Raw genomic sequence first — 27,786 nt, 5'->3', positions numbered from 1 at the left:
ATTCATTATTTTGGGGGGTAGAAGATCCCATGAAACGCCAAGTGAGAAAATACTTTTTTTTTAGTGTTTTTGTGAAGTCATTTAAAAAGTATGTAGTTCATCAAATAAAATCAGATTTGACTTTGAAGTTGGGGTTGATGTCCAGTTCAAAAGCATTCTTTTCACTCGCTTATGTCACACACTCACACGCACGCACACACACACAGCCCACATATGATCACAGAAGGGAGGGGAGCTGCACGTCCACTGAGGCTCTCAGCGCGTTTGGAGCAGCCACAGCATCTGAGCGCAGTTACTGGCCAGATCACAGCTGGTTCAGATGCCATCTGTTGCTCAAGTAGTCATCCTCGCTCATACTTTTTTCTTTTTACTTTTTGACACAAAATCTCACGCCGATCGGCGCCGCTAACGGGGAAGTGAGGAATTAACTTTTACGCACTTAAGTTTGGAGAGCAGACGGCAGCAGTGGTCTGCATTCTTATAACGCGGGCGCCTAAAGATGAATGAAACGGACATTATCTGCGAAAACGAAACATCGTCCAACTTTAGTGATTTGTCATGTCTAACCAAAACTGCCGCGCCTTACAGCCCCATCGACATCACCACCTTCATGCACATTTTCCCCTCCATCTACGGCATCCTGTGCTCCGTCGGAGTCATCGCCAACGCGCTGGTGATCTACGCGGTCGCAGCGTGCAAGAAGAAGATGGTCTCGGACATCTACGTGCTCAACTTGGCCATAGCTGACATGCTGTTCTTGCTGGTTATGCCCTTCAACATCCACCAGCTGGTCAGGGACAGGCAGTGGGTCTTTGGAAACTTTATGTGCAAGGCGGTGGTGGTGGTGGATGTCAGCAACCAGTTCACCACCGTGGGGATAGTTACAGTGCTGTGCATTGACCGGTAAGTGGTGACTTAAGTCTCAGTATATCAGCTTATTTAATAATAGGTAAGGACATGAAAACATGACAAATAAAAACAGACTGGAATGCAATAAATAAATGAAAAAATATATATATATATATATATATATATATATATATATATATATATATATATATATATATATATATATATATATATATAATAATAATAATAATAATAATAATAATAATAATAATAATAATAAAATGTATATATATATATATATATATATATATATATATATATATATATATATATATATATACTAATAACAAATTTACAGTATATTTGTTTTAACAAGTTTCTGAGAATAAGTTATGTTATTGCTAAAAGTTTCATAAATTAGCCAACTCTACTACATTGGTTTACTTCTAATTATTAAAATTATTTTTGAACTGTCCAAACCAGTAAAAACAAACAAAAAGCAAACAAACAAACAAACATAAACAGATAAATCGGTTTGAGATTACAGTGAAATATAGGTGTAATAGCGATAAATGTTTGTATTGTTTTCTAAAACCTTTTCCTTTGCAACCGCAGCTTAAGTGTGACATTCTATGGCAATGACGTGTTCAGGATAAAGCTTGTTGGCAGACTTGACTTTAGGAATTATACTTTTTCTAACTAAAGCTTTGTTCAAACATTAATTTTCACTCCAACACAGAAGCTCTCCGAATCACTAGTCTTAAGAGAGCTTTCAGTTTCATACCAAAATGACAAATGCCATCAATACTTTACAATTTTTGTTGAGGAATTTCAGTTCTCTCTTCTTGGCAGATTTACTCCAATTCAGCCCTGTTGGAGAGATCCAGCCTTCATCTGGTTTAGATGCCATTCTGGGCTCTTTATTGACCTCTTCACTCAGTCACTGTTAGAAGTTTCTTCCATTTGGGAATCATGACTCTTAGTATGGTTTGCTGGACGTGTCATCAATTGAAAACTGGTTTTGTGTTTAGGGGTGCAAATCAAAATGCAGTATTTAGCATTTGACAGTAAACATCATCTTACCAAATTGACATGGGCTATTAAAACTAGAATAGTTTTTATATCTAATATCCAGTAGCCTCTTTAATTGATTTTCTTTTAAAACTGCATTTATGAGTGGATGTCAGTGAAGTTTCATGTTTTTTTTTTGGTGTATTTTTCAAAATAGCACTGCAAGAGCTACAAAGCAGAGTGTTATTTAACACACAATGGCAACACAATGTTCTCTAAATAAATGATGCATCCCCAGAACCAGAACCAAACTATGAGAAGCAGCATTCAGCATCTATGCACCAAAAATCTGGAATAAACTTCCAGAAAACTGTAAAACAGCTGAAAAAACTGACTTCCTTTAAATTTCGACTAAAAACCCAACCTGTTTAGAGTTGTAGTTGAAACGTAATCAATTACAAATTTAGTGATGGAACATGACTTGATGTTCTGTTTTGGTTGTTGATTCTATGTTTCATTGTGTTTCTGTGTCTGATTTGATGTAAAGCACTTTGAAATGTCTTGCTGCTGAAATGTGCTATACAAATAAAGTTTGATTGATTGATTGATTGATTCATTGATTGATTGATATGTTTCAGACCCAGAGCTTTTAGTTTCTCCTCATTAAAGGGGATCTATTACGCTTCCTTTCATAGGTCTGTGGGCTAAAGAAAACATTTTTGTTATATTTTATGAAAAAAATGATCCTCAGACAATGAGACTTCCCCTGCTCAGTTCTGCCTATTTTTAGCTTTCAGAATGAGCTGTTTTAGGACCTGTTGTCACTTTAAATCTAAAAAGTTGTTGCAGCCACGCCCAACTAAACCTTGCTGTACACAGATGCACCTTTACACAACCTTTGACCTTTAGTCAGACCTAGAAGCAGAAGAAGTAGAGCCTCCTGCACAACCATCAAGAATGCAACAACAAAACACTTGTCTTTTCCTGCAGCCATTGTTCAACTCTGCTTGGGTTGCTAGGTGAGAGGCTGGGCTTGGCTGAGGTTGGTAGTTATTGGGGCAGTGCCACCCAATTGTGACTTAACAACTGGGGAGTTTTTGAAATGGTTCATTTTCAAGTCACCAAAAAAACATAAACTTATTGCCAGGAAAAGTCTTGGTGGTTATTTTGTTAAGCGCTCGGATTGTTTAGAAGGTGTAGAGACCCAAATGGATGTACAAAATCGTGCAAAAAAATTAATTTATCACAATAGGTCTTTCAAGCACATAAAGAGTAATTTTCCTTTTCCTATTTATCCTTTAGAATCTTCTCAGCTATTAAAGCTTCAGCAGAGTGACATTTAGAAAATTGCAAAATTGTTGTCAGAAAATCTTAACAAAGAGCCAAGACACAATACTAAAAGGTGGATGAATGTATATAATTTACTGCACTTAAATTTCTCTTTTTCTTGCATGTTTTTCCAGCTCTCGGCAACAAACGCAGAGAGCTGGAAGAATCTCATCTTACTATAAATTGGCAAGCACTCCCTAATATGTAGCTTTTTATCAAAAGAAATTTTAATGTAGTGCAGTTTGTCTCATCCTGATTTCAAGATCCTCCAGCGTTAACATGATCGCCTAAGAATTTTTATTATGCACTGGAAAAAAATCATCCTGATTCTCAGTTTTATGGCATAAATATCTTAATCTCTTTTCCTCGCAGGTATATCGCCATTGTGCATCCCAGCTCAGAGCGGCGGACCGTGCAGTGGACCATCGTGATCAACTTGCTGGTGTGGCTGGGCAGCGTCCTTCTCACCGTGCCCGTCATGATCTACGCCAAGGTGATCCGCAGGGAGCACATGGAGGTGTGCATGATGTACCTGGACGGGCCGGGGGACATGTACTGGTACACGCTCTACCAGTCCATCCTGGGCTTCATCATTCCGCTCATCATCATCAGCACCTTCTATTCGCTCACCCTCTACCATGTGTTCAGCTCCATCCGCCGGGTCAAGCGCAAGCAGTCGGTGTGGGCCAAGAGGGCCACCAAAATGGTGCTGATGGTCATCGCCTTGTTCCTGATCTGCTGGTCGCCCTACCACGTCATCCAGGTGATCAACCTGAGCAACAACCGGCCCACCATCGCCTTCGTCTACGCGTACAACATCAGCATCTGCCTCAGCTACTCGCACAGTTGCATCAACCCGCTCATGCTGCTCATCTTCGCCCAGAACTACCGCGAGCGCCTGTGCCGGCGGAACGCGCTGCACAGCTCGCAGCACTCCTCCAAGGTCACCGTGGTCAAAACCGACGGCTCCAGCACGGCAAACGACCCCAACTACCGCATTACGGTCATCTAGTCAGCTTCATTTATACCGTGTTCCAAATAGGTGGTGGACGTCTTTTTTAGAATTGTAAATGGATTTGCTATTACACAAAAGAAAAAAGAAAAAAAGACCCTGAAGCAGCAGCATCAAATCCAGCTTCAATAAAATAAACTTCAACTAAAGGCAGAGTCATTTTGTTGGATAAATCCTGAGGAAGCACAGGCCGCACACAACTAGGCGGCTCATGATGGACTGAATTCCACGGCGCAGCTTCACTGGTCCTTTCACCAGTTCCCACCATGGCGTCTTCTGGCTGAACAGACATGATCTGCTGTAAGTAATCCAATCAAGAAGTCACTATAAGGGCTCATGATTTGTAACCAGCGGCCTCAATAATCCACAGTTTACTGATACAGATAAGAGCTGTTCTGTCTTGAAACTGAGCAGCCGTAAAGCTTTCTGTGCCACTTGCCACGGTTTTAAAACTTTGTAGCTCAGAACGAGGAACGTATTTTATGGAAATGACTTGTAAATTCGATTTACTGTGTAGTAAAGGGTCCGTTTAACAGTGGTCCAAGCCTGTGAGAGCTAGTTCTCGCTCGTGTTTATTGTTTAATTGTGACTAAAGCCCACATGCAATGATAAAATATACTTTATTATTTAAAAACACACAAATACAGAAAAATAATATATAGTTGTCTCTGGCTATGTTTTCTCAGCATATCAGAGAGGATCTTTAAAGGATTTGATTGTCACATTTATAAAGCGCTTACTAATGGGGAAAGTACTGTATTTATAGCCTGTTGTTACGACTGGTCCTGTGCTGATGAATTGTGTTTGTAAGAAATGTTGTATTTAAAAAAAATAAAAATACAACATTTATCTTTGATGAGTGCAGAGTCACACAGTGTTCAGCCCACTTCTGTCAGTTTCCGACGTCAAATATTGAACGCTGTACCAGGAAACTCCTCTCAGGGACTGCTTTACGAAGGAAAAAATACAGCAGCACTCAACGATCTCTTTGTCTGTGCAGTTATTACCACGGTTAACTTTCCTCTGACTGCTTACAGCACAACATTCTGATGCCGTATTGAAATGTTTGAGCCACATGCCTCAGGAGAGGCAACGTGTATATAATGTACATGTGACTTCAGGAGAGGAAGTCTTGCAAAAGTATTCACCTCCTTTGAACAGTTTCACGTTCTGTCAGCTCAAACTTTATCGTATCTCACTGAGATTTTGCGGGACAGACCGTCACGACGAGGCGCAGACGTTTGAGGAAAAGGATACGTGGTTTGCTAATTGTACGATGTTGTGCCTTTTAATTCCAGTTCCCCAGAGTTAATGCTTTTTAGAACCACTTTTCAGCCCCACAGCAAGATACTGCCACCACCGTTTGTCACTGAGGGGATGGTGCGTTCAGTGTTGGCTTCTATCACACAGTTTTGCATGTGGGCCAAAAATATACATTTTACTCCGACATCATTTAGGGGAAAAACTGCAAATAGGACTTTTTAAAACATTCATGCTGTTCCGTACGCAGGTTTGTAGTCCCAGTAAAGTGCTTCAATGTGACAATATGTGTAAATACTTTTACAAGGCACTACATGTACACATTGAAATATGGGTTAAATATATGTATAGTTGAAGCAGGTGTTTACGTTGGTAATTTATCGTATCGTTGTGTTGTTTTCTGTATCTTACTTGTGTACTTCTGTGACTACAAAACTATTTTCATAAAGAGTTCAGCAAACATCCAGTGGTATTTCATAGATAAACACTGTAAGGGACTGATATAATTTTTGCATCATCGTTCGGTCAGGTGGAGAATAAAATGTGAGAGAAAATGTACAAAACAAGATTTACTTTATTTCTTAAATATGATTAGATGTTAAAATAAAGTATGACAAATGGGTCAAGAACAAGTGAATAAATGCTTAAGGACTGTTTTATTATGGTTTAAAAAAATAGAGCATAATGCCAGGAACAATGAAACAGATTGATAATGTTTTCAAAAGTTGCTCCTGAATATAAAAAAATGGCTGACCAGAACCCAGTGGTCTCCAGTCATTTTAATTAATCATTTGAAAAATAATGTTTACTTAGTTTATGACTTTGTTTTTTTGTTTTTGATTTACTCAAGTTAAATTCTAGCAAGTTGTCAACAACGTGGAGTAACTAACTCAGGCTTAAAGAGTTGTTTATGAAACCAAACATGTTCCTGTTTCATTCCTCTCTTCTGTTTTTCCTGATTTAGTGCTCTTGTTATTGTCTTGCAAAGTGTCTTAATGTTTGTTGTGGCACTTGAGCACTAAATGTGATGTACTGTGACCCAGATTGCTTCTGCAGATGTTCCTCCAGAAGTGCTCTGCTTTGTCTGTAAGAGTCCTTCCCTGTGCTTCAATCAAGGCTTAGTAAAATCTGTGGAAATTTGTAGTTAGTAAAAATGTGACTTGTATTTTATGATCTGCTTTTGTTACCTCCCATCGTTAAATAAACATTGAAAATGCAAAAGATGGCTGACAAAAGATGGTTTCCATTATTTGAATGGACCCAACGGAAGGCAAACGTGAACAAACTAGCTGTAAGTGACCTCCAGGCCAACAGGGGGCTCCCCAGAGTTTGTTGCTTCTCACACACAATCCAGAGTTCAAAGCTGAATATCTGTTGTGAAGGTTATTTTACACTGTAATTAGTCATCCTGTTTCTGAATGTTAAATTTCACCTTAGTTAAAACTCTTAACTTGTACACTGAAACAAAAATACTAAATGTATTCATATTTTGATAAGTTAGTTAAATTTCAAGCAAAGTCTGCTCAGGAGTTCATCCAATCTTGAATTAACTCTGATATTATGTTACAGCCTTTTTCCAAATTGTATTAAATTAATCTGTTTCTTCAAAATTCTGCACAGACACCCATTATGTCAGACTTTTGTGAATTGATTAAAAACAGAAAGCCAAGAAATCACAATTACATAAGTATTCACAACCTTTGCACCTTTGCTGATCAAAAAAGACTTCTTTTATATATATATATATATATATATATATATATATATATATATATATATATATAACTTGTACAGCACTGCTGCATTTAGTTGCTGTGGTTTTCAGATGCTCACAAATGACAAACTTGAGGTCTGCATTTTACCATCCCAGCGTCCCAAGGCTGGCTGTGGTTTTAATTTAATAGATTAAATGTTGTTACTTCATAACCAGGGATGGTGTATTCCAGATTCATCTTCAACCACACCACTTAAAAGCAGTGGACTTTGCTCCGTAGTGTTTTTCTCAAGCTCTATTTTTTTTTTATGACACCAGCAGCAGACTGTGGTGAATGGGGAGGGAGGTTTTACAAGGGGACTAATATAAAACAAGAACCCCTGTCAGTTATAGTGTAGCTGAAAGCCTCGTCTCTTAGCAATGGCGTAACATTTGTTTCGTCTTACGGCACACAAACTGTCACCTCGAGTGACCTTGGATAAGAGCACATCCTTGTTTTTAGATGGATTCTCGGGTGAGAAGCTTCAGACCGATGTCGCCAAAGGTTTCACACTCCGACTCATCTTCTGGAGGGTTTCATAACACTTTTATGATTTAGGTTTGTAGAATTACTGCTTTGTGGTGCACTGCTGATGAGAATTATTTTTAAAGCCAGACTGGTAATTTATTAAAATAATGCTTGCGTTTTATAGTTGAAATAAAGCTCTTATCTGCAGAAAATATGATCATCTTTTTGCTGAGAAAATAAGGCTCAAAAAAAAAAGAAGAAAAGTTGCCTTCATGCTTTTGACATGTTTTATTGAGAAATATAAAAGGAGGAGAAATGATTTTCATTGTCGGAGCCACATGTGCTGCTGCTTCATATCTGGTTGCTTTGCTGAAGTGGGAGTGCTATCAATCTTCTTATCCAAATCCTAAAAATGAAAGGTGATAAAACTTCTTGAAATATCTGACTTCTTCTTCTTCTTTTTTTTTCTTTTTTTTACGTCTTGCCAGCATATAATGAGGCATTCAATTTAATTAAGTTGACAGGAAAGGATGAGCAGAGCACAGCTGTCATTCAGGAAAGACAAATGCAATTAAAGTTAAGTAACAAATCTGAAAATGAGCTTTAATTTAAATAGAAGCTCATGGAGTTTCTACAGTAGCTCATAAAATAAAGTGTGATAATTGAATCTGGAGAGTAAACAGGGATGACGGTTAGGGGCCTACATTCCCGAGGAAAACACGCTCTGAAATGCGCCAAACACATGGGGAAACTGTTCCTCCTCCTATGATTGCTTTGTATAAACTATCTCAATGGACTGAAAAAGAAAAATTAGAATTTCTCACTCAATGGGGTTTCAGAGAAATGCCTGACCTCCACCAGCAGCACCTTTGCTGCAGCAAAAACACATTCCGGCTGTAACTCAATAAACCCAACAGCAGTCCTTTCATTCCAAGGACAAACATCTCATGATTTCCTCCACAGTTCTTCTTCTTCACTGCTTACAGTCAAGAGATGGTGGCGAGATCTCAGTGACGTGCGTCTCAGGAGTGGACGGCAGCAAGAGAAGTACCATGAAATTATGAAAGATGTTTTTATACACATACAAGAAGATGTCAGTATGATTTACTGAGTCTGTTACTCATGTGTCTCCGACTTCGAGTTTAAGGCAAATCAACATCAAGTAGTAGTGTGTTGTAGTGAAGCGGATATATGGTTCTTAGAACATGTAACAAAAATAAATGTCATTTATTTTGCAGCTTCCTGTTCTCTCAGACTCTAAATACCAAGTGACATTGAACAAATTATCCGAACGTGCAGTTCGTGCAAGGAAGATGTGTGTTGATGTTCCCGAGCGAGGAAGTAGCTGAATCAGAACCTAAATTTACTTTGCCAACACACAGAGGAGCATCAGAGCAGGCAGGGGCAGGAACTGCGGGAGATAACTGCTGCAGCAACACAGTAAATAAATAAATAAACAAATTCCCTTGTAGATTTTCTTTTCAGAATATTTTGGAGGGAGTCTGAGAGTCAATGCTAACCTTTTCTGGCTGTTTAGAATAGAGTGAGCTGTGTGTCAGTCCAAGCTAAAGTTGGAAAATGCTGGTTTTCTTATTCAACTGTGGAGTTGGATTCAGTGGCATCTTCTCTCACCTGCTACCTTAAATTCATTTCATCAAATGTGCTTCTATCACTTTCGTTGGGAAGTTTGAACAAAATAGTACAGAACAATGTGTCCCCACTTCAGTATTCTTGAGAAAATAGCTGCAGATAAAATTGCTGGAGCAGGTTTTAATTTCTGGATCAGAACAGAGAGGAGGGCAGAAACAAATCCCTCATTTATTCTCAGGCTGTTTGAGTTGTGTGAACGTAGCGCATGTTGCCGGTCAGCTCTTGTTTTATGGTGAAGGTTGGATTTTCTAAGGCTGGTCTAAGGAAATGAAAACCTCATTGTCATATAATTCTGTTGTCGATACTGTAGATGCTATGTAAATATATGTGTGTATTACAACCTGTTCTATTTAATAAATCCATTATCTCAACAACATAATTTGTTCTGTATATTTTGCACAATAACAGGTGAATTTTATATGTCCTGAGGAATTATTTTGCCACGTTTATAAACACACAAAGAGGGCTTAGTGCGGCGTTACATTAATGACAAAATCTCTGAGGAGAGACCCGCTGCTGGATTTCCATTTATTCATGGGCCAGTGAAAGCAGCACAGTGTGCAATAAGACAGACTCCTCCACCAGCACCTGCACTCGCCAGAAAGTAGTGCTTGTTTTTACTCAGTGAATGTATTTGTCAATTGGAGGAGGTAACGCTCCTGAGTAATCTGATTGGCTAGATTTTCAGCTCAGCCTGGGGATAGACGGCACGGGACTCGGGCATAACAGAAGAAAGTGATGTGGATTCAAAGCGTAGGAAAGGAAGAGGTGGAGCAGGAAGGAAGAAAAAGGAAAGTTTGTTAATTTTTCCTTTCCTTTTTCTGACTTTCTTATTCTTCTCCATCCTCCTCCATCTGCTCCTCTTCATCTCCTTTAAGGCCAAGTCCCCTGCTGTCTACATAGGTTTGGATTTATTTTCTCCTTTGATAATAGACATCATCATTTAAAAATTGCTGTTTGTGCATGCTTGTGTTGTCTTTGACTAATGTTTAAATTGGTTTGATGTTCTGAAACATTTAACTGTGACAAACATGCAAAAAAAAAAAAGAAAGAAAGAAAATCAGGAAGGGAACAAACATGTTTTCACACCACAGCAAATGCAGAATTCTTAGTTTGGGAACATTTGTAGTCTTGTTTGCAAATATAAAAAACAGATGTGCAATTTAGTCAATTTAAATCAGGTACAATTGAAAATAAAAGTGAACTTGCTTATTGTTTTTTTTTGTTGCTATTTTTAAAGTGCATACAGTCAGAAAGGGATAAAGCAAAACATGGGTACAATTCTAAAATCATTTATGTAAAATGCAGAAAAGTTCAATATTTGTAAAAGAAAAATAAAACAATTAAAAATTGTCACAAAGATAGTAAAGAACAATAGTCTTTTCTACAAAAAAATGATCCGCAATTGATTCAAATTGAAGCGAAAATCACGATGACATGTACTTTTATTGCTGCAGCAACAACAAATATGCCTGTGAATGCAACGTTTCATCTTGCTGCATCCTGCTAATGAAAGCACGTGATCTATAACTTTTAACTTTTAACCCTGCACCCTCAAATCAAATGATAAAATAAATACCAATGCAAAGGCAGGTTGGAATGTGAAAGAGTTAATCAAAACTTTTTAAGGTGGTTAAAATATATGGCTGAATGCTTGCATTTTACAAAATGTTTGTCTCTTTCAATTTCAGTCTTGTCTTTATAGTAAAGATCCTATAAACCTCTTACCTCAACAAAAACATTGTTAAGAATAACGTTCTTCACTTAAAGGAGAGTTACTAATGTTTTTTTCCAGGCAAATGGTGTCATTTTATAATACAATGGCGTTACATTCAGTTGTAATAAATATATATATCATAATTGTATCTGATGTCTTGAAAAGATGTCTTGATGTCTCTTTAAAACATACCTGTACCTTCCCAGAACTCCCCGTTCAGTGCATCATCACAACAATGCTTTACCATGAAGCCATTCACAACCATTAAGAGCGACGGACACATAATCCTCTAATGAACAAAAATAGATTGAAAGGTGTGACTTTGTGTGTAATTGAGTCTTTATAAAAAGAAGAGTTTCAGCTTATGAACTGAACTAAGATATATTTTCATGTATTCTAAATGTTTAATAATTTGTTTTATCTCTTTATCAGTTAGTAAACTTAATCTGTGCCATCAGTCATGCAGTAAATTGACATTAACTGTGCTAGTTTACCCATTTTTTCGGACAGCGCTGTACCACAACGGTTGTTTAAAAGGAGCTTGAGTTACTCTGTAACATCCATTTTTGTTGGATAAGTGCTTGAGCACAGTGTGTTGTTCAATGCATCTCTTGTGGTCCACAAAGCTCACTTTCATGCTTTCCAAGAAGTAGCTTAAGGGTGGAAAGACAAACTCTGAGAAGAGAAACAGTGTGTTTTCCGGATTTGTATCCATCACAGTTTAAATAAAACAAAATGAAACTACGTCAGACTTATGTAAAGCTTTATTAGGACACTCAAAGACACTTTACATTGAAATCAGTTATTCCTGTTTACGCACATATTCGCACGCTGGGTAAATCTGACCGCAGATTACATGCGACTGGTCAGTCATCAGATTTTCCACTGCACCCCTGCCGCAACAATACCGCTCTGGGTGCTTAAAACTTCTCTCTCTCAACAAAGTCTGCATTGTTGTTTTTTAATAGAGCTCACGATCGACCACCCTTTTTCTGACACTTCTTCAGAAAGTAAAAATTTAAAAAAACACATTCCAGTTCTGTCTTGTGATGCCAATGGATTTTTTTTTTTCCCCTTCTTCTCACATTTGTTCCTAAAAAATGTTCACAGGGGATGAGGTCTTGTGACCGCTGACGGAGAGCCATGAGGGCAACACTTGTTGCAGCTCCTTGCACTTTAAATAGCTCTGATGTCTGTTTGGATTTATTGTCCTGGTGGAAAGCAAACACGCTGCTTCCTGCCTTCCTTCAGATAGTTGAAGGAAGGCAAACTTTCCTCCTTTCTGGTCTACCAAGAGGCCACACTTTCTATAGGGAAAAATCTGTCAACTTTATGACTAGATTATTTCATATCATCCCGTCAACACAGAGCCTTCTGATTCATGATTGAATCCTGTGTCCTCAACTGAAACCAAAACTATGTGCTTTAATTTAAAAATGAAATTCTTCATCTGTACATCTTAATTGGTTTGAGGCGCATTTGGAAGGATTTCTGCTGCAATGCCAAGGTGAAAATGTGTTGAATAGAATCACTGAAAACTTCAAGAGCTTCAATTAAAAAAAAAAAAAAAAAAAAAAACGAACAAAAAAACAACAACTTTATTTTGTTTTTTAAAGAACAAAATAAATACACTGATTTATTTTATTTAAAAAAAATGGTTCTGGTATTTCAATCTTTTACAATATGTTCACAAAAACTTTGCTATTCTTCATTTATTCTTATGTTATTATACAATACATCGCAATGACAAGGACACTTTAAGGGGAGGATTTGTTTCTGATTGAAAATTAGACAGAGATAATTCATATTAGAATGTTTTTTCTTAAAATAATTGATTTAGCTTTTCTCCACATTTTTACAAAGAATAGCATTTTTTGACTTATTTTATTAAAATAACAAGGGTCAGCTTAATCAATAATATAGGATACAGGAATGTACCTAATTGTGTGCAAAACCAACTTTGGTACCAGCGTGCACTGAAATAGGCCTACAAACTGGAAAGTGGAGTCATGCTCTGTATTTAGTTGTCATAATGACCAGCATTGTGCTCCTGAACACTTTCCCCCAAGGCCGTGTGGGAAACCAAGCTGCACGCACCCAGCTGTGCCTTTGTTGGTAGTTTTGACGCACTTATATAGCAGACGAATGACCTGGAGATCAATACAGTGTTCTGAGGTTTCATGTAAGCGTTCAGAGAAATCATGCTGCCGACTTCTTCTCACAAGAGCCAGACTCATCAGGAAACCTATGAAAAGAGATTTTTTCAGACAAGACCAAGTAAACAAGATTCTAGTTGTGAGTACATTACTGACCACAGATGCAAACAGAGTAAACAATTTAATAAGTAGACTGTGATCTTCATTGTCAACTTTATTTTCTCCCTGAGCCTGTAGGATACATTGTGTTTGCTTACGAAGGAAAAATGCATGCATATTGTTTTAATTAAATCTGTCTTTCTGCTTCATTCTTTTGTATTTTAGGCCTTCAGATTTTGAGTCAGCAAAGCTAACACAAATGCAAACTCAACACCCATCTGCCATGTACCTTTATCTCAAATCCTGCTAGAAATAACACCATCAGTCATATAGGCATTCAAAAGTTCAGGGGATGAATGTGACTAGAGTACTAATTGTGACCATTTCAGTAGGGCTCTAGTAGTTATAATTGTGCATTTTATCTAAATATATATATATATAAAGAGATCAAGAAATAACCAGACAAGCGAAAGCACTGGACTGAGCAAATCCAGGCAAAGTAAACATTCAACAATAAAAGTCTATTGCTTTAATAATGCCAATTTGCAGGTGTAGCATTTCATTTCAACATTTCAAATGGTAAATACAAGAAGAAGTTGCTGTGGTCTGAGCCAAAAGATGGAGAATTCAATTCTCCTAGTTGTATCTTTCTGAATAATATTTCAGGCAAAACTATTGGAGAAGTATGTCTGCTGAATTTTGGTAAGACATCTTGAAAGATGCATGTAGGCTTTTTGTTTCACAACAAAGACCTGCTGCTTTTGTTTATTAGCTTGTTTATTCCGCCACAGGCCAGAATGCAACATGTCCCTGGTTATGGGAAGGTGTTTGGGTCAAGCTTAGGGTCTACATCTGGCAGAGGTAGAGAATGCTGACACCATTAAAAAACTGCTGTGGTGGCGCAGGGGGTTAGCACGCCCCACGCTTGGAGGCCTTAGTCCTTGACGCGGACGTCGCAGGTTCGACTCCCGGTCCCGACGACCTTTGCCGCACGTCTTCCCTCCTCTCCTCACCCTCTTTCCTGTCTGCCTACTGTGACAAAAATACGAGCCACTAGCGCCGCAAAAACTCTTCCGAGAAAATAATGGGGGAAAAAAAACTGCTGTGAAGTTCATTTGAGAGGGAATTACACCAGGACGTCAACCAAAACGACCTGACCAAGACCGTGTGTCAGAATCGTTACCGATGCTTTGATTGACATCCTAGTGTAAGTGCTGCGTTCACAAACTTGAGGGGGAGAGACAAACCAGAGTTAGTTTTTAACAGACTAAACACCTGTAAAGTGAAAGCATCGTGACTCAAAAGGTGGTTCTACAAAATATCTAGTCAGGCTGGCTGAGCACAAATTCATACCGCCCTTTATCATGTAATTTGCGGTGAAAAGGTTTGAGGATTAAAGTGAAACATTAACCTGTTTGCTTTCATGATGTGCGTGTTTCTTTTCGTGTGCATCTTTTTAAGCTTGGTTTCTGTTTACCTCGAGTAAAGCCTGAGATCTGAAAGGGATCACCTGCATCTTCTTGGTATTCCTCACATCCACCTTTGCAAACTCTCCCTTCTGTGGCTGTTTTTGAAGTGGTTAACACTAACACTGATGTGAGCCCCACAGAGCTTCGTCTGCAAATTACAGAAATGAGCAGGAAATGAAGAGATGTTTAAGTAAAAGTATCATCTGTTTCAGATTTTCTTTTGCAAATGTAGTGATGGAAATTATATAAGATACATTTACAAACAAGTGGCAAAAGTTTTTCCATATTCTGCATATATATTTGTGCTTCGTTTTAGTTACAAACAGGCATAATTGCATTTCATTGTTTATTTATTTTTAAGCCACTAATGTATAGCTATTAATAACTGTGTGGGAAATTTAGACTCACTTTATATTTACAAAAGCAATGCATATTGCGGTGATTCATCAGCTTAAAATGACATTCATTTAACAGCTTCTTGTTTCAACACTTTGTTTATATTAGTCAGGATTGCGCTACTTGAAGCAGTAATTTACTACTTTCTCTGCAAGCTACTTTTAACACATGGAGTTTGTTCTCCACTAAATAGAACAGAAATGACAAATAAATGAAACGTCTGGCCACACAAATACTCATTGATGGAAGTTTTCCTCTTGGCATCTCAGATGTTCACCGGGATATCTCCATCTACCTAAACCATGCAGGCTAATCGGCCCTTATTGACGCAGAATCCAGTTAGTTTCTGTGATGAAGTGATTCTTGCCCCCTTGGCTAGCAGGCGACAGGAACCCCCTCTCTCCCAGACATTGAGCGCTGCGGAGTGGGATGGTAATGTGGGGTGAAATAACTGAGATTGAATATTGATCAGATTTCTGTGTACAGCTCCGAGGCACCTCGATATAATCACTTCCACACTTGTTCTGTCTCCTCCTAAACGCGCCTGATGGAGTGGTGACAGAGGATTCGTGATTTGGCATAACTCAGCGCGCTTGCACACACGCAGACAGAGAGATGAAGTTGTGTTCAAGTGCTGATCAAAATTCATCAGGATGTGACTGCTTTGATATAAGGTGCTGTAAAATATAACTCAAACGGCAAGCAGATGATTAAATGTACTGAAACTGAAAGCTTCCCCTCTGAATCCAGGCTTCTTTTTTTTTATCTACTGCACAATTTTAATTGAACTGTGTCAGCAGTGTTAAAAAATAATAGTGCTCGAGCTGTAAAGAGAGTGTCTGAGCAGCATATTGATCAGCCGCTCTTGAAGGGAAGGATCCACCTCGTTACATCTCCTGGCATCATGCCCCCTCACCACACACACACACACACACCCACCCACACACACACACACGGGTCATCTGTCTCAATATGATAAGACAACCCTCAGGCACATCAAAACTTAATCTGGACATTGATTTGGGCCTTAAACTATATCACAGAAGAACACTTTTCTGCTCTTTAAACCTATTTCTCACAGCAGGAGTCTCCTTTCCCCATGAGAAACACCTCCTGCCTTTGGCTGATGTGCCAATCAGATATTTACACGTAGTGGAAAGTCAAACACTAAATGAGGCCTTATGATTAGACAACAAAAAAAACTCCAGTAAGTTAAATAAACAAGAGTTGAAGCACATGTTTGAATGGATTTTCCCTATTCTAAACAGGATCAAAATTACACACAGTTTTCTGGTCAGAAGTGTGCAAGCCCATTTAAACTTGCTGGTTTCCTGGCACTGACTCAATATTTAGGAATAGTTTATAAACTCTTTATGGGGCCATAACAGAGACTCAATCTTAATCAGCTCTATCCACCCCAAAAGTAGTTTTGGTATCCCTTTGAATTCATTTTCCAGCAGGAACAACCAGCTGTGGCCAAATATCTATTATCTAGTTTATGATTTGAGGTAAAGTTCAAGAATAATTTCTCATCGACATTGTACAAAACAGCAGGCTCACTGACAGCCAAACAAGCTTTCAGCAAGCTGTTGCCACCACTCTGCTTGACATTTGGTACAGTCTTTGTATACTGCATATTTACTTTTTGTATTTGGAATAGCCTTATTAGACAGTTTGCATTGTAACACAGAAAATTTTTCATGACAAGTTTTTGAATCTAGAAGCCCTCGCACAGCTTGAACATTGAGCAAGTAAACAAATTTACACAAAATTGTTACTGAAATATCACAGCAATGATCCAGAAGCTCAAACTTCTTCACATTGCGCAAACACTCAGTCTGCGCTGGTGAAGAGCCGTTCACATTGGCATTCAGGATGCTTGAAATTGAAGGTTTAACTAAATGGATCACCTCTGATTGGTTGGACTAATATTATCTGACTACTTGGGGACACTCAAAGACAAAGTGACTGTCTGGGAATTCACTCTCAGTGCTTTAATGGAGACTGTCCTGGTGTTGTTGTGGCAATATCCCACATTCAGAATTCAATACTGTAGCACATGCAGCAGAACACATACACAAGAGGACGTGTTTGAATATTTAACCATTAATGTATGAATCACAGATTATACATGACAAATTTACAAGTCTTGTTTCCAAATCTATTGAGGCCGTTGATTGCATCCTTGAAAGCGACAATTAACCTGATGAGGATGAAATGTCAAAGCAAACTCCTGACCAACACTGTAGTCAAAGGCAGGTTCATTCATTCATTCTTTCATTCATTCATTCAACCTTTTCTTAAACAGAATAAAACTCGTTGAGATCAAAAATCTCCTTAGTTATCTTGTGTCTTGACAAAAGAAGACAAATATCTGAATTTTTTTTTTCCCTCTTTTTTTCCCCTCTTCACCAGGCTTTCTTGGGTGTATAGTTGGAGTAACAGATTTTGCTTGAAGCAGTAATGTCCTGGGTTCTCCACCCGGGCCGGGTCTTTCTTGGAACTTGTTCAGGATGTGAAGACTCCAGATAGGAACCGTGGATCTTATTTCTTCTTCACAGCCATCACAAACAAAGTTAAAACAAGGTGCTTTAGATTTCAGACGTCACAGGTCGGAGTGTTGAGAATTTGTTTTGGGTTTAACCAGGATTTGTTTAGGACTTATTATTTGGGATATTATAATTTAATATCGGGTAACTGTTTTAGTTGCAGTTAGTTCATAAATCTAGTTAGCATTTTATAGTTAGTATCTGGTTCAAAACTGACTATTTGTGGTCGTTTAACAGAATGGACTCAATATCCCATGATGCTTTGCACAAGTTCAAGAAGAACGGGAGATTAGACGAAGAGGTAGAATTGAGGAGTTTACCGAGAAAAAAAGAGCTATGTTAGCCGAGCACCTACACTCTGTCGTGTATTGTAATGTATGATTCGTTCAGCCTTTTTTATTATTCACTAAAGTTCAGTTGAATTATCCACCCGACTCCTTTTCGTCTTTGAATCAGTCGAATATACAACACGGAGTCTGAGAGAGCAGAGATGATGTTGCTCGTCAGCGAATGATGAAGTCAAAAGGACGGAGCACGCTTTGCTCAAGCCTCAAACAAGAGAAGGAAGTAGAAAGGCAGAAAACAGGAGTTTTCACAGCAACAAAGGGAGGAAAACTCAGCAGACTAGATTTAATGAGTGCAGACTTCCAGTGCACAAATCAGCTTAAAGCTGAAAGAGTACATACAGGCAACATCAAGGAACTAACCAAGACAGCAGAGTTCACGCACAATTGAGCCTGCAGTGGCATGGAACGAGTAAGGTTATGCTAAGGAAGCTGCAGGCTTGGCTTTCTGAGTGGAGGGGGCAGATTCTGATAAGACGCTTGTTCAAGCGCTTTGAAACAGTCGGACTGTGTGGAGAGAAAAAAATAAGAGCTGTAATGTTATTTCTCTGGAAGAAGAAGCTGAACTTGGCTGACTTTGGCTTGTTCAGGCACCGTTGATTGTTTCACAGTCCTTGCTGACCATGTTGCGAGGGAAGGAAGTTCAGCGTGTTATGCGAAGTGCCTCAAAGTGGTCGAATAAATAGTCGTAGAAGAGTTGGAGCCACTTTGAACAGTCATCATGAAGAAGTTAGCGTCTGCATAATGTAGCATGGGATGGTGGTATTGTGGGGTCATTGCTGGGACATTTGAGAGGAATAAAAATTAAAGAATAAAACACATCTTTCTTAGTAAATATGGCTAAGTCTCATTATGGATCATAAAATGATCCATAAAATCTTTTTAAACTAAACTGATTTACCCCAATACAGGGGAGAAATACTGCCAAATTAGCATTTAGTACCAGTTGCAAACTGAAGACAAATATAACTTTACTTCCCAGTCTTACTTTGTTAAAGGTATGACACATTCATTATTGTGGAGGTCTATTTTTAAATGTGACAACTCATTTCTTACAGTGCATGTCTCCTTTTAAATGTCAGTTGTTTGACTCATGTGTTTAATCATCAGCTCTGCCTTATAGGCAAAACTATTTAAACCATAAATCTCTAAAATGTCAGCATGAGGGAAAATTATCCAACACTGCCTTCTTCACTTAGTGACATAATGGTTGGCTGTGTCAACTCTTTTGTCTTGGATGCATGCTTTTGAAGAGATAATGGAAACTTTAACAGGAACAGGACCACACAACTGTGCCTCTCTATAAACTTAGCTGGATTTTTTTTTCTGGTGGAAAAGCCCAATGAGTTGCGAGGGAGTGCATTGAGAGTGACAGGAAGTTGATAATCAGGACTGTTCTTTTTTCTCAGCTGAATCCTGAATCGTGTTGATGCTGCACAAATGGAGCTCAGATTAAAAGGAAACATTTATTTTGAGTATCTGCCCACATTTAGAGTGCTCGACTATTAAAATGTGCAACTCTAGCACTCTAACGTTAAAAAGGTACAAATTTCCAGACACAGCCAATGATCGAGTACAACTGAATATTAAAAAAATATATACTCTATTAAATTTGCTTTTAGCTTATTGTGCCTGCAATAGGAGTGTTTATTGTATATTATATATAGGTTTGTTTTACCAGCTCAAGAAAAATACAACATAAGTCAGTAATTTTCTTAATGTGTGTTTAGGACCTTTCTCAAGTTTATATTCTATTTGTGTTCTAACATTGTAAACTCTTTGCAAACTGCTATTAAGTTTCTCATTCCTTCTGTTAAGTAGCAGACAAGGTCGGCGTCAGCTGTGGTGGTGGAGTTGTGAAAACTGGACAAGATAATGTCATTCAGAGTGAGGAGACGGAGAAACGTGGAGCAGAAACCTCCGATAAAACGTCCTGGCACCGTGTTGGGTTGGGTTGGCATTATGTCTTTCTTTAACATCATATCAACTTCTTAGGATCAAAGGATTGTGGTTCAGATCTCAGCATTGTGATATCTGAAAAATTGTCTATTAATTTCCCTTCAAATGCTGTACTGCTAAAATCTTACCAAGTATTATTCAGAGGGGTGTGAATAAATTTGGAGATCATATAGTGTAAGCTGTGGTTGATTTTAAATTGTTTTCCTATAAATTGAAAGATTTATAGGACTCATTTTATAAGAAACCAACTTTGCAACTGAATAGAAATAACTATCCATTAAGTATAAGGCCTTAATGTATAACCACTGCTGAGATTTGACACTAAGTATTTGCTTTGTTTTTGGATAAGACATTGATTTAATATGCATTGTTCTATCTAACTGTGCCATGTTATACCTGTAGGGTTTGGTTTGAAAAAAAAGCTCAATCTCAATGCAGCGAGTCAGTGACCTGAAGCGCTGCTCCAGGTTGTGCAGAAGCAACTTGGAGAAGAAAGAGGAGGATGTCGTGCTCTTATTCATATTCTAACGAGCCTCAACAAAGCACCTTCAAACCTAATCAAAGTTGCTCAGGATGAACTTTTCTGGTATGTGTGCAGATTACCAAGGTCTACAGAAATACTCAGGGCAGAGATTGGATGTATGGAATCAGCAGAGCTTGCACAAAGGCAAGCTGTGGAAGATTTGACTTAAAACTTAGCGCCTTACAAAATCATTCATAATCTTTTGAGTTTTCTTCAAGTGCATTTATTTATTTTATTTTTTAAACTGAAGATAGCACATTTAAAAACAACGCCAACAGGGACCAAAGTGCTGCACAGACAGTACAAGAATGACATCAAAGTACAGAAAAATGCAAAATATTAGACAAATGATAAAAAGATCAAAGCAAAAGTATCTCTCATGCTGTATTACAAAGCCAGTGAGTGCAGAATGGTTTTTAGATTCATCTGAAAGTCATGGACGGTGCAGAGAACCTTTGAATCAGCCTGAACCTTCACACATCCAAGTGCAAGGAATCGTTGTATCTAACAGATCTATGGGGCACATAAGATTGCACCACATAGATGCTAGATATGTCCTCAGGAATCTAATCAGTACCTTAAATGTCAAGAACAAAACTTTAGAATCAATTCTAAAGGAAACAGTAAATGGTAAATGGCTTGTACTTGTATAGCGCTTTATCAAGTCTTTTCATACTAGAGTCAGTCATTCAGACACAGACTGAATGCAAGCTACTGGATAGTAGCCACAGCTGCTCTGGAGCAGTCTGAGAAACGTGAGGCTATCATGCACTGGTGCCACTGGGCCCCCTGACCACCACCAGCAGGCAGGGCGGGTGCAGTGTCTTATCCGAGGACACAGTGACAGAGGTGGGTGGAGCGGGGATCGAACCAGCAACCCACCAAATTATAGAGCGAAGAGAAGCAATTTGTTTCTATTTTCTCCTATTACAACCAAAAAGCATCATGCGTTGAATTTGAATTTTATGTGGTGGACCAACAGCAAATAATCTTAAAGTGTGGCATAGGATTGTATTCAGCCACCCTGGGGTCACCACCTTGTAGAAGCATTTTTACTGCAATTACAGAAGCAAGCGGTCAGAGCGATGTCTGCGTCAGCTGTTCCATCAGAAGAGTGAAAGGTTTGCTGATTCTTTCGTACAAAATAAGATCACTCAAACTGCAAGGGGAGCTCCCGTGAAAAGCTTTATTCAAGTGTTGCCAGAGAGTTTCACTTGGATTTAGGTCTGAACTTTGACGGGGTCATTAAAACACATGAATATGCTTTGATCTAAAGCGTTCCACCGGAGAACTGACTCGATGTTTAAAGTTGTACGTTTTAGAAGAGAACCTCCTCCGCAGTCGCAGTTCTTTTAACCCGCTTTCCTCCAACGTTGCCCTGGATTTAGCTTCATCCGTCTTGTCGTGAACTCTTATCGGCCTCGCTGTGCTCAGGGTGACGTGCAATGTTGGTTTTAGACCACACTCAGCGCTTTTCAAATAAGTTCAGTGTTTGCTGTGTCTTCTAAATAGATTGAAGGAGACTGAAAACGTGGTCTTTTTTTTATGGCTTTCTTTCAACAATGTCTTTCTTTGCTAGTGTTCTCTAACGAACCTCTGAAAGTCCTCAGTACACAAGTATTTGGGCAAAAATTTAATTACACAAAAGTAGCCTTCAATACTGAGGTTTTACAACAACAAAATTCAAAACAAATTTCCCTCTACTGCATAGTTACACTCAACTTAATGAAACAAATAGAAGTTTATGGTTATACCATGAGAACATTTGAGAACAATCAATAAGTATGATTTTTTTTTAAAAGCACTGTAGCATCTGGATTTTGATCTCTATAGGGTGCTCTACCAGTGCTCTCTTCTAAGGTTGCTTTACAATTGTGACAAGAGTTGTTTGTCAAAAACAAACCAATCTTTGTGTTTTTTGTTGTTCTTCTTGTCTTTAAAGCAGAAACCGTTTGGGTTGAGTAATGGTTGGCTCTCTCCTTCAGCGAACCCCACAGCACCGATGACACTGAAAACCAAGCAGCTTGAGAGCGGCGCTGTGAGTTTTCTGCTAGGGCCACGATCACTCTTATCTCGGTTAAAACAAGGCTCCGATTCACCCACATATTTTCTTGTTTCAGAGGCATTTTCATTCAGTTATGTGATAAACCAATCAGACATGTTAGGTCATACTAAATGCCACAGGGCTCAGATATCGCTGGACACTTTATATGTGGCGGCCATCACTTTTGACTGTTGTGAATTACACAGGTACTGAACTGGAATGGGAGGAAAAGATAATTCTCTTCCATGAACTTGGCATTTAAAAACCTGAAAGATTAACAGCTGAAGCTCCAGTGTTCCTCAGTCTCCTTCCTCAACTCACCACATGAAAAAGAAGAGTGCTGTCATGTGATGTCTGCTTCTCCCAGCTCCCTGACGCAGATGTGACGTCACCGACAGCTGAATAGGTGCCTTTGACTGCTGGGTGGGGGGACAGTAGGCTTTGCATCAATAACATCAGTCGCCACCAGTGCCAGGGGGACTTATCAGCCCCCATTTGGAGGCTGGAAAGATCTTTTCCCTCGTCAAGAGCCGTAGGGACTTTTCCTCTGCTTCTCAGCATTAATGTTATTCCCTGAACACTAATGCTTGTTCAGATCAATCACTCTACCTGAAGGGATTTTTATGTTTTATGCTCACACTGTGGGTGTCATTACCATGAGAACCATAAGAGAAGAACAGCAGGCCTGGCGACAGAGCGCAATTCCATCCATCCATCCATCCATCCATCCATCCATCCATCCATCCGTCCATCCATCCATCGTCTGTACCCATTCATCCTTGTAGGTACTCGAGCCTAGCAGGGGACAAGATGCACAATGTCTTGAGTTTTACAATTTTGGTGATAGGGGGAGCTATAGAGTTCAAAGGTTTCGATCTGGATTATAAACTTGATGGATTTACACTAAACGTGGAATAGATGTTGAAAACCGCACCACAAGGCCACACTTTCAATGTGATGTTTGAATGTTTGAAGTGGAAGTGGCTGCTATCTCACCTTTGACCTGTGAATTCAGTGAACATTTTGTCAGTCATTTAGAATTTCAACCCCTGGGAATGGAGGAAAATTTACCTAATTTGACCACTAGGTGGTGTGGCTAAAATAACATTTGTTCTTTAAAAATTTCCTTCACAACTTGCTAGATGTGTAGACTGATATTTATTTCCCACGTTTTTTGAATCATGCTTAATCAGGTGAGTTTTGAAAAAAAATTAAAATAAAAATTATACCGGAGTAATACTAAACAGAAGAAGACTTGCAAAGTTTGTGAACCTCATTTTTGATAACTGCTCCCAAGGCCTAAAGCCATATTGAATTAAAACTTCGAATACTAAAAGTGGTTGACTAAAAAGAGTCAAAAGATTTTTGAAGTTTGCTTAATTTATAATTTATGCAAAAATAAATAAATTAATTAATAAATAGTTTTGCAAAAAAAACAATATTTGAGTTTAATTTTAGAACAATTCAAGATTTATCAATAGTTTTCAAATTAATGATGCTTAATGTGCCCATTTTCAGCCTGATCCAAAACTAAGGGGTGCTAAATGTGGGTAAAATGTATAGCGGCACAATTTTGTTTTATGGATTTTCATAAGACATATTGGTTATTTTCAGGTTACAATCCTGAGAGACTACATTACCAATATGGTAATAATTGGTTAAAGTTGTCGTGGCTTATGAGCAAAAATTTACATCTGACCTTTCAACTCTGGAAAAATTCACTGAAAGTCACTGCTGTAATCTAGAGAGCTATGTTCAATATACGAAGCTGAATAGAGTGTGAGTCAAAACTGCAGCTTTATATTGTCATTACTATTCACTACGTTTCTAAGGCAAGCAGATGTACCTCACATCTGTTTGGCCAAACATCTTGAAATGTGGCATATTTTTGCAGCCAACAACTCAGGAAATTGCAATATTATAATATGATTTCACACAATTATCTGAAAATATATTGGTTATTGGTTGATGCATTCAGGAATTTTTGCGAATTTATTTATTTCGGTCAACATGAAAGCGTACAAAAAGTCAGTAAATTTCTTATTGAAAAAACATTTAACAATAAAAACAATAAAAGGACATGATTCCTGATCATCTGAGAGGAGTTGATTTTTTTGATGGATTAAGGATTATCTACACATTTTTTGCTTAAGGTTGTATTAATGTTTTGATCCATATCTAAAGCTGGCCTTTAATGTGAATTAATGCTATATACAGAAAGTACGTGGATTAAAATGTGTTTTGCTGGTGAACAGAATGCTAGAGGGACATTTGCTGCAGAGACATTCCGGCTTGGATTGCTGTTAATTAATCTCATTTAACCCAGCTTCTAGTCCTATTTGTCCTCAAAAAGCCACTGATAAGAAATTAATTATTTTCACTTTGTTGGGATGTTTCCCAGAACAGCTTCAGGACCACCAGGTTGAACTAATACACCTCAGGAACAAGATGTTTACCTGCCTGCGCCTGTTAAATGAAGGTTAACAGTTTCCTTCAAGACATGCTGTTGTCCTCTAAATGTTCAATAATTGCTAACTGCATGCTTCCCACTCAGTTGTTCAATGAAGGTTTAAGAGAATATAAACATTTTTATAGGTTTTTGGTGGATTTAGAAAACAGTTTTAGGAAACAGAGTTCACATCTGATGTGTTTCTCTTTGGTCAGTCACAAGTCTTCACAGTTCCTCAAAACTCAGATTGAACCCAAACCCTTCAAGTTTTAAAACAGAATAAAAGCTATAAAATACTACTGACTGCTTAATAAGATGTGTAAGTTTTCTAAAATAAGAACGATAGACTTTCATGAGTTATGAGTATAATAACGTAATAATGATTGTATTGTTATGTGTGCTGTAAACACCACTTTTATTTTTATGGTTTGTGTACCGCAGATATTTTGAATTTATTTCATTGGTTTAAGCTATCAGTGGAATTTATTTGTATCTTTTCTTCATGAAACAGCCATGATGTGAGACACACAACACCTGAAGGGATGGTTTATCACTTCTTCCCTTGACTTTCTTTGTGAATTGAGGTTATATAGTGAATTTCTCATCAGTCAGTATTTTTACTTGAAGTACATTTCATTCAGAGGAATATCAAAGTCCTGCATTGAGAAAGTCTCTTAGTGAAACTGGAAACATCTCAGGTTTGACCCGAATAACAAGCAAACAGAAATTGTTTAAAAAAAAAAACACAACAACAAATAAATCAGCAAACGTTTCATTAACACCCTGAACGTGTTTCCAGTCGATCACAGGTTAGAACTGGACAACATATTGGCCCTCTTCCTGATTGCCTTTTTTTTTTTTTTTTTTTTTTGGATGTATGTCTCACTTCAGTTTTTCAGAAAAACAAACAACTGAAATATTGATCAAAGACAACACAAGCAAATGTAAAATGCCGTTTTTGAATAATCTGGTTTAATATCAAAGGAAGAGAGAAAAAAACAAACCCACATGGTCATTTTTTTTTTTAGATTATGTTTGGACGGATGGATGGATAAACACTTGGACAACACTTAAGACTACAAAGAGTGCAAGGAACGTTGGTGTAATCCGGTGATTCATGTCATTCATTTCCTAGATGAAATATTGCCAACTCCTAACCTGGACTGCAGGGGCATCAGAATGCACGTGTTTTTGTTTCATGCCTGAAGAACGTTTTGCAATCATCCAGCCTCCAGTTACCAATTACCCATCTGAGCATTTTAATCCAGACGCTGACAACATTCTCCTAAACAAAACTTAGCAGAGGCTCACAGTTATTCCTCTGAAGCCTTGATGCTTTTTGGAAAAGAAGAGCCAAACATGAAGTCATGGGACTGACTAGGGTGGAGAGGCAAAAAAAAAATATTAAAAAATCATGCAACTATTCCTTTTATGTTTCCTACATATCATTCACTGTTAAGGCAATGACAAATCTCTGTGTTGTATTTGCTAAGAATAGAATCAGCCCTGAAGGCTTAAATACTGTTTTATTTTTAGTTATAGAGTGGAGGTGAGTAAGATAAGTGTTTAATGGATTTCTTTTCTACATTCCAAGTCACACTTGTCGGCACAACTGAAAAAGCCCTACATATAGAATTACACCATCTGGCGTTAAAATGAGACTTGATTTGATACTTGAAAAATGAAGTGATTACTGCAGTAACTCCCTAAATGTGACATTATTAAAGCTGGAGGCAAGCAAATGTCTTTTGAATGCTGCACATGAATATATGTGACACAATCTCACATTTGTCCACACATATTTAGAAACTGTAACTACTTCACAGTGCAAAGAACGGTTGTAAGTGGCAAAATGAGAAGCCGTTTTATTGATGCGCTGAAGGCAGAGTGTGAGAAAGAGCAGAGGCTTCTTAAAGAGACAGAGGCCCAATTTCAAGGCGTCAAATTACAGGAAAATTTTGTCATGTTTAATTTACACAAGATTTTTGTAACAAGTGAAGGTGCTCTAAAATGGCACTTGTGCCTGGGAAATACATAATACTGCCCCTTTAAAAGTTTGACTTGTTGGCGTGTGGGCCTTAAAAGTCAGTCACAAGAAACCAAAAGAGCCTGAATGCAACATGTGGAACACTGTGTACATTAAGGCAAGAAGGAGATGCGCTGTGTGGTCTCTGCTGTGAGATAAAATGCCGTATTAGTGGGCAGTCAGACATGATGATGCGGCCTTGCAGATGTGTGGCACAATCTGAAAATTAAATCTTCCCTTATGGAGGAAATGCAGCGTGTGCTATCCAGCAGGGCCGTCTCTGAACTGTGTCCCCTAAATAATATTAAATAATGGAAGCTGGCCACGATGTGTGATTCCTTGTCCAGATAGAAAGAAAAGAAGGCACACACACACAGAGCAAATTTATCAACCAGAAACACTGTTTGGCTGAATCAAGGGGAGGACGATGACAGGCTCCTGCTCTTCCCTTGCCACCTAAAAGTCAGAACACAAACACTTCAACAGTGTCCATTAACGTGCTGATTAATTGTCAAGGAAACAACGTTGCTCTGCATGTCGCGGTGGCTTGTTTTACCTTTAAGATGAATGGCAAGGGAAAATGTCAATAGTCTCTGAAGTATATGGATTCATTTTGTTGATTCGCTTTTTGTTTGATCTTAATCTTGTAGAGCAGAAGAGTAACAGCAGGTTACTGAATGGATTTGTATAGATTCTAGTCGCTCTCCAAGAGTCTCTAATGG

The 27,786-nt window shown here is 38.3% G+C and overlaps 1 protein-coding gene across 1 annotated transcript; it reads left to right on the top strand.

The window, feature by feature from the left end:
• The first annotated feature begins 277 nt into the window (after positions 1-277).
• On the top strand, positions 278-6,674 carry LOC122836554 (melanin-concentrating hormone receptor 2). The gene is made up of 2 exons (XM_044126159.1): positions 278-903; positions 3,562-6,674. The coding sequence occupies exons 1-2, from the start codon at positions 500-502 to the stop codon at positions 4,199-4,201; spliced, it is 1,044 nt and encodes a 347-aa protein (XP_043982094.1). The 5' UTR covers positions 278-499; the 3' UTR covers positions 4,202-6,674.
• The last annotated feature ends 21,112 nt before the right edge of the window (positions 6,675-27,786 follow it).

The sequence above is a fragment of the Gambusia affinis genome, linkage group LG09 (genome assembly GCF_019740435.1).
Source record: "Gambusia affinis linkage group LG09, SWU_Gaff_1.0, whole genome shotgun sequence".
NCBI lineage: Eukaryota > Metazoa > Chordata > Actinopteri > Cyprinodontiformes > Poeciliidae > Gambusia > Gambusia affinis.
This window is presented reverse-complemented; position numbering and strand designations above follow the sequence as displayed.

Excerpts from the sequence above, each read along its gene's own strand:
- LOC122836554 (XM_044126159.1), top strand. The coding sequence starts at position 500 with ATGAATGAAACGGACATTATCTGCGAAAACGAAACATCGTCCAACTTT. Across the intron at positions 904-3,561 it reads ACAGTGCTGTGCATTGACCG|GTATATCGCCATTGTGCATC; the intron begins GTAAGTGGTGAC and ends TTTTCCTCGCAG.